Below are 8,191 nucleotides of genomic sequence, written 5' to 3'. Positions count from 1 at the left end.
ACAATGACTCCACAACTCAATCTTCACTCTTCAATCCTGCAGTCCAATGCACTTCTGACAGCAATTGCTTCTGCCAAACAAAAAAGACACCCTCTCTCCCAAATACAGGCTTTTTATAGGACAATACCGTCCAAAGTTATTTGCATACTCTTCCCATGATCTCTAGTCTATAAATAGACGCAGTGGCCATTCTCTTCTTCTTCTTTCACTCTCTGAAGCGGGCGTTGCCAGTGGTAAAAGGTTTGCACGATTTTTTTTTTTTTTTTTTTTTTTACTACACGCCCCCATGATCATTAAAGATCATTCACATCTCATAATCCCGTGTCCAGATCGGCGCATTGCGTTCTCTTTGCGGTCTCTGCATCGGCACCGGTTCATCTTCATCACTCCCTGGCTCAGTCCCACCATCCTCATCACCTAAATGGACCACACGCCTTAAATCTAAAACATGTCGTGGCATTCCATTGACACTTAAGTTGTTTGGGGATTGCACTCCTGTTATCACTCCTCTTCCCCAGTGCGTTGTGCATCGGGCATTAGGCGGTTTTACCCAAACTTCTCCTATTTGGATTCTGGCTGGTCCTTGATCATTAATTTCCGGTGACATGTCTCTAGGATGTCTCCATTCGTAATTAAAGATTGCTCTATGTGGCACTGTGTCATCTCTTTGCCCGACCTTAGGGGACATGTACCAAAATGTGGCCTCTTCAGGCGATATTCTTCCTCTCTCAGCTATTGCTTTCACGATCCGATGATGTCGCTCCACAATGCCATTTCCTCCAGGTCTGTAGGCTGCCCTGTAATAACTTTTAATCTTCCATTTTTTTAGCATCGTCTGAAAGATTTCTGTGCAATCTTTTTTTAGGTGCGGTCCTTGACATCTAAAGCACTGAAGGCTTGATTCTTTCTTTCCCTTATTAGTCTCATTAGTTTGCGCACTTGCAGCCAATGTCCGAGTTTCTACGACCCTTTTGCTGACTAAAAGCCGTGCAGTCGGTATCAGTTTGCTGACATCCATTCTCTCTATGTTCGGTAGCTGCTGTAATGCCACAGATACATCGTCTGGGAATCCAGTTATGAATGCCAGTTTGGCTGTATGTTCCAGCCCTCTTCCCAGATATCCCGCCAGTCCAGCCAATCTTTTGATTTTATTAGCATAAACATCCACCGATTCTCCTGTCCACTTGAATCGTTGCAGTTTTTCGTATGCATCAAAAGGCCCCTCAGTGAAGGCGGTCACGAGTCTCATCTCTATCAGTTCTGCATCTTCTTGTTCTGCATTATTCATCTCAAGATAGAGAGCGAGTGCATCTCCCTGCAAAAAAAAGTGGAATAAAACTGGCAATGTCTAGCACATGTTGAAGCTTAGCCACCAGTTTTACTTTCTTTATCCATCCGACTACATCACCTTATACACTAAAGGGTGGTATCACATCTTTTCCCAATCTCAACATCCCAGATTCCATTATCTGTTCTTGGCCGAAATAGCTTGTGGTTAAATGCAATGACTCCACAACTCAATCTTCACTCTTCAATCCTGCAGTCCAATGCACTTCTGACAGCAATTGCTTCTGCCAAACAAAAAAGACACCCTCTCTCCCAAATACAGGCTTTTTATAGGACAAAACCGTCCAAAGTTATTTGCATACTCTTCCCATGATCTCTAGTCTATAAATAGACGCAGTGGCCATTCTCTTCTTCTTCTTTCACTCTCTGAAGCGGGCGTTGCCAGTGGTAAAAGGTTTGTACGATTTTTTTTTTTTACTACAGTAGTATTATATAAATGTTCATCAACACTTTTATAAAAATAATTAGCGAAATAATGTTTTTTCTCCAAATAACGTAAAAATTGAAAGGGTGCCAATAATTTTGGCTTTAACTGATATATATATATATATATATATATATATATATATATATATATATATATATATACATATATATAACTACTTCATTTACTCACATAAATTTAATATACGAAAGTATAGATTTATGTGTAAACTTTAAGTATTTACTTCAAAAGTGCTCAATATACAGGTAGAGCTAGTTAGTAATTTATAAAATATATATGACGATTAAGCTACACTGAATATTCTGCGTTTCATCCACTATAGGATTCGTCAGGCTTATGCGCGAATTTTGTGGTTGCTTCTTGTTTTTATATATGTTGAGGATTTCTAGTTAGCCAATCAGCTTTCTAGTATCCACCGCGCCCCCTCCTATAAGCCAATGGGCATGCATTTTATCGAACAAAGGATCTGTTTTTGAACTAGGTTAGTGGTTTAAGGTAGATCTTTTCCTTCCTTTTTTATATATATATAAATATGCCTATGTGTACACACATACATGCACATATATATATACATATATGTGTGATCGTTTATGTATATTCATGTTTATTTAATTTATTTATTTGTTTGTTTTCTATTGTTATTGTTAGTTTTAAAGCTATTTTGTATCGCTATCCTAGAGTAAGTTTTATTTTCCGAACACAGTTGTTTGCTATTTCTCGTCTACAGTTTAATAGATTTTGAGGTTCTTTAAAGTACAGGATAGCAATTTTTTCATGGAGGCATAATTTATATGGGTCGTCTAAATGTCTATACGTGGTAGCTTGTCTCATTATTTTCCATTCGACTACCGGCGAATGTCCGCTTTCTTTGAGTTCCAAGTATTTATTCGCTAGTGTTGTTTTTATACGGTGTTTTTTTATTTTTGAATGTACTTTTGTGGTCATAGTATCGGGTTTTGAAATCTAAGGAAGTCATGCCTATGTAATATTTCTTGTTATTCGGGTTTTCTTTCGCAAATATTGTTGGTTGATAAACTACACTTTTTGTTAGACATTTATTTTGGACTGGGCAAAGTGTGCGGTGTCTACAATTGCATTTATCTTGTTCGTTATTAGTCTTTTTATTTATGGTATGGTTGTTCTTGTCCGGGGTTGGTTTGTTATTATTATTATTATTATTATTATTATTATTATTGTTATTATTGTTATTATTATTATTATTATTATTATTATTTTTATTATTATTTCTGCTAGTGTTGGTTTTACTTCTGTCATGGTGTCTACTTTTTTATTGTCTATTTTGTTGTTGTTTACATTGTTTTCATTTATTATTTTGCAATTATGTGCTTTAATTATCATCTCTAAATTTTCGCAACAACTGTAGGATAACTTCAAGGTATTTTTATTGAAAATTTTGTGTAAGGGGTTGGTTGCGGGAAAGTGTTTTTCAATAAGATCTAGAAATTTCTTACCAAGTTTTGTTTTTAACATTTGATTGTATGGGGCCGTATACAAAATTATAGTTCCTTTTCTTCTATTTTTAATTTTATTACAGTTGTTGGTGTTTTGTTGCTTATATTTGATATCGATATTTTTGTATCCACTATTTTTTAGGGCTCTTTCGTAGATATTGGTTGACCTGTTAAATGCATTTTCATCGCTTGAGTTATTACTGAGTCTACTTACGATCGAGTTAGGAATGTGTTTTATAATTGATGGTGGGTGGTTGGACTTAGGGTTTACGTAAATTGGAGTAGCGTTATATTTTAAGTATGGTTCATATGTGTTTTTATCTAAGTTTAACGTGACGTCCAGGAAGTTTGTTATTTTTATGTTAGCTGATACGTCCGCTTTTAGGCCTATTTTTTTTCATTTCTTTGTGTATGATTTTCTTAAAGTTTTCTCCCTTGACTTTGTTGGAGTTTTTTATTATAGCTAGTCCGTCATCTCTATAAAGGCCGATATCCGTAGTATCGAATATGCTTGTGAGGGTATATAAAATGAATAATCCCACAAGATCTGATGCCTCTGCAGAGTCTCTGGCACCCATCGCCAAATCGAACGAATTTTTCATTTTAGTTTTTATCCATTGGTTATTGTTATTTATTAGAACTGATTTTCTACATTTTTTTAATGATGTTCATTTCTTCTGAGGATATATCAGTGTATGCCTCGGCAAATTCTAGGGCAATGTTAAAAAGTTCTTCGGATATCGAGGGATAAAAGTCTATGATGTCAAACTGTACGAACGTACATTTATCTTTGTTTTCTATATTTTTAAACCAGGTGATTGCTTCGGTAGTATTTGCCCACTGGTTTAGTTCTAGGTCCTGTTTGATTTGTTTGTTTACTCTAGGAAGTATAGTTTTGCTAATTCTACCTATTTTTGGTTTAGTTGGGTTTATCAGGCGGGTGCTGGGATTATTATTAAAGTCCCATTTGTTGTCTTTAAGCAGAATGTATGACTCTCTAGGTTTCAATTTGCCAACTTTATTTATTGGCTGATAGGAGGGGGCGCGGTGGATACTAGAATGCTGATTGGCTAACTAGAAATCCTCAACATATATAAAAACAAGAAGCAACCACAAAATTCGTGCATAAGCCTGACGAATCCTATAGTGGATGAAACGCAGAATATTCAGTGTAGCTTAATCGCCATATATATTTTATAAATTACTATATATATATATATATATATATATGATTAATCAGGCTAATATATATATACATATATGTGTGTGTGTGTGTGTGTGTGTGTGTGTGTGTGTGTGTGTGTGTCTGTGTGTGTCTGTGTGTGTGTAGTCATCAATATACAGTACTGTTTCGTTGTATCACAACTCATCAGGGCACCTTTCCCAAGCCGAAGCTTGGACCTAGGACCAACGCGCTGACAGTCGGCAGTTAAGTAGCGGGTGAGGTTATTTACGACAGTGCTTTACCAAAAGAGGGGTACTTTCTCAGCTATTTTACTTTCAAAGGTGCTTTTTAATAATAAAAAATTAGTATTAAAGTTTTAGAGTTTAGTTCAAATACAAAATACTTGTAGAATTCATATCTATTGAAATACGATTTGTTTAAAGCTAATTATTATTATTATTATTATTATTATTATTATTATTATTATTATTGGCTCACCTGGAGCTTTCACACGAGTCAGCAAACGATCTGATTGGAGACCTGTTGTGTTCTTTGGAAGCCGAGTGACAAGTCTCCCTAGACGTCCAGCTCTCTCCTCCTCCTTCGATAGCATTTGCAAATAAATTTGCATCATCGCAACAGTCTCTTACCATTGATTTCTCGTTGGCAGTGGCCATTGGTTTATACTGGAATTAGAGTGGAACTAAGCCTCCCCACGATCCCAGTTCTCTTCGCACTTTTCCAGCGGAGGTCTGACCATTGCTCCCTCCTCGGTCTTTCCATCCTCCTTGACCCTTCTAGGCTCTTTGTTATCACTTTTTTTTGGGGGGGGACGGTGGTGAAAGCATGGAGAGATGCATGATGGGGGGTTGTAGTACATGTAGATCTGCAGCTTCGGTGTTCTTTATTCCCTGTAACGCTTTTTTATTATATTGTCTTGTGTTATTCTCCGCATTCTAGGGATTTCCTTAATATTTCAGCCGTTTTCATTATCGCTAGGCGTTGTGTTTTTACAGCTATTCCTCTGATTCTATTTTCTGCAATTCTTTTTTCGAGGTTTTTTGGGATTGTTCCTAGCGCTCCTAGTATTACCGGTACTCTTTTGATTTTCTTCATCATCCAAATCCCTTTTTACTCTCTGGCTAGTTCTGTGTATTTGCTTCGTTTCTCTTTTTCTTTCATACTAACCCTGTGGTCAGCTGGGACAGCAAAGTCTAGGATTAGACAGGATTTCTCTTTCTTGTTAATTATTACGACATCTGGTCTTCTTGCCTGGATGGGTTTGTCCGTCTGTATGTCCATGTCCCATAGGATTTTGTGGTTCTCGTTTTCGAGTGCTGTTGCGGGTTTATGCTTGTATCATTTATCTGTACGTTCAAAATGCAGCCGTTTGCAAATTCCCAGTGCACTACCCTCCCCACTTAGTCATGCCTATTTTTGTATTCCTTTTGGGCCATTTTGCTGCATACACTTATTATATGGTTTATCGTTTCGTCTCTTTGTCCACAGAGTCTGCATTTGCTGTTTTCTTGTGTTTTATCGATTCTTGCTTTGATATGGTTGGTTCTTATCGAGTTATCTTGTGCTGCGGTTATTAGGGATTCAGTTTTTCGGTTTATATGTCCTTTTCGCATCCATGTCCAGGTGTTTTCTTTATTCTCATATTTTGTCATTCTTACGAATCTTCCGTGGAGTTGTTTCTCATCCCATTTCTCTTTTCTCGTTTTGTCATTTGTCTCTCTGTTTTCTGTTTTGTTGGTTTTCTCCGTATCTCTCGCTGCCATAATTATCCTTTCAGTTTTTTGCATTATATATTTTTCTAGTTCTTTTTTTGTCCTTCACACAGTCTTCTATAGAGATCAGTCATCTCATGCCGTCTTTCCTTTTCCCGTAGAGTCCGTCAATATCATCCTTTGGGTGTAGTGCATTATGCATGGTCATGAGTGTCCTGGTTTTCTGGTCGAGTTGTCTCAGTTCTTCTTTTGTCCATCCTATAAACGGCCCAGAGTACCTCACTCGTGACACTGCCCATGTATTTATACCTTTTATTAGGTTTCTGCTATATAATTTCGTTTCCAGGAGTATTTTTGTTCTCCAGAGGTATTCCTTTCTAATTTTCTCTTTCATTTCTCTTGTTTTGATGGTGTCCACTTCCAGAATTCCCAAGTATTTATAGTTGGCTTGTTCCCCTAGTGCCCCTATTTCTGTTTGGTTGGGTAGTTCCATGACTTCTGTCGTTTCCAGTTTTCCCTTTTTTATAACTAGTAGTGCGCACTTTTCCATTTCAAATTCCAGTGTTAATTAGTGTCTCTAGCTTCTGGTAGTGTTAATTAGTGTCTCTAGCTCCTTTTCGGTCTTTGCAAATGTTTCAGATCGTCCATGTACATCAGGTGGTTCATTTTTTCCACTGTATTGGGGAACTTGTATCTGGTTTGGCACTTTCTCAGAATACTATTCAAGGGCATCATGGCTTTGATGAAAAGTAATGGTGATAATGACTCTCCTTGGAAGATGCCTCTTTGTATGTTAATTTCTGTTATGTGTTGTCCATCTGCTGTCAGTCCCTGTCTCCATGTTTTCATTGCATTTTCTATTACATTGGTGATCCCGCTTGGTATTTTATACATTTTTAGGCATTCTATTATCCATGCTTGGCGGATCCTGTCGTACGCCTTTTTGTAGTCGATCCATGCCATGGCTAAATTTTTCCTCTTCCTTTTTACCTCCTTTAGGATCTTTTGATCAACACATAACAGATCATGTGTTCTTGTTTTAGTGGTAGTAGTAGTATATTTATGACAAATAGCGATACTATCCAATACATTTTAATTGATTTGTAAAACCAAAATATATAGAGAAAAAGAGAGAAATTTACTTACACTTTACGAAGAGTTTATTCCGGCAAGTGGTTGCGATTCCAGAAATGTTACTTGCTTCAAAAATGACATTTGTCACTCCCCAGTCATAGACGTAGCCTGGAAAGTAAAAATTGACACACACACTCTACATCAAATATATTAGTAAATTGAAAATTATCATCATTAAACTCCAAATAAACATTTTCTCCACAAATAAACACACACACATATACATATATACATACACATACACACATTAAGAACGAATCCAGGAGAAGAGAGTTAAGTGTTTAGAAGCGAAGAGAATAAGCTGAATTAAAGAAATCGTGTGTATATTGTCATCTTTTTATTATTAGATCTTATTAGATTACAAGCTTTTAGGTTTGAAGAAAAGTAAAGTTCATACGACAGAGATCAGAATTGGATGTTTTCTTTTTGGTGTCGGCATGTTATGAAGAATTTTGTTATGAAGAATTTTGTTATGAAGAATTTGGAAAAGAATCCGATAGTCAGATTTTATTAAAATTGTTGACGTGCTATGGAGAATTTTTAATAATTATTCGGAAGTTAAATGTTGTGAAAATTGTCGTCGTGACGAAACAGAGAGATTAAGTTGTGATTCAAATGAAATGTTTTAACAGTTGTCGTCGTTTTATGTAGAAGGTTAAATAAATGTTTCTGAGACGGAGTTCTTGAAAATAGTCTTGTTATAGAAAATTTCAAATACACATTTCATAGTCGGACTTTGTGAAAATTGCTGTCGTGCTATGGAAAAAATAATTACGATTCGAGTAGGACTTTTGTGACGTTGCATCATAAAATTATGGAAAAGATTTAGTTACAATTTAAGCCGGACTACTTTTTTGGAGAATTAGCGTCGTTGTGTATGAAGAACTAGCTTCTC

At 36.3% G+C, this 8,191-nt stretch overlaps 1 protein-coding gene across 1 annotated transcript in view; it reads right to left on the bottom strand.

Moving 5' to 3' along the window:
* The window catches only part of LOC145266641 (uncharacterized), a 347,925-nt gene that overhangs the window by 305,652 nt on the left and 34,082 nt on the right, over positions 1-8,191 (bottom strand). The window contains exon 5 of the mRNA XM_080122566.1: positions 7,309-7,404. Within this exon, the coding sequence (XP_079978692.1) occupies positions 7,309-7,404 (96 nt within the window). The remainder of the gene's footprint in view (positions 1-7,308; positions 7,405-8,191) is intronic.

The sequence above is a fragment of the Euprymna scolopes genome, chromosome 41 (genome assembly GCF_053919585.1).
Source record: "Euprymna scolopes isolate OS-2025 chromosome 41, ASM5391958v1, whole genome shotgun sequence".
Classification (NCBI taxonomy): Eukaryota; Metazoa; Mollusca; class Cephalopoda; order Sepiida; family Sepiolidae; genus Euprymna; species Euprymna scolopes.
This window is presented reverse-complemented; position numbering and strand designations above follow the sequence as displayed.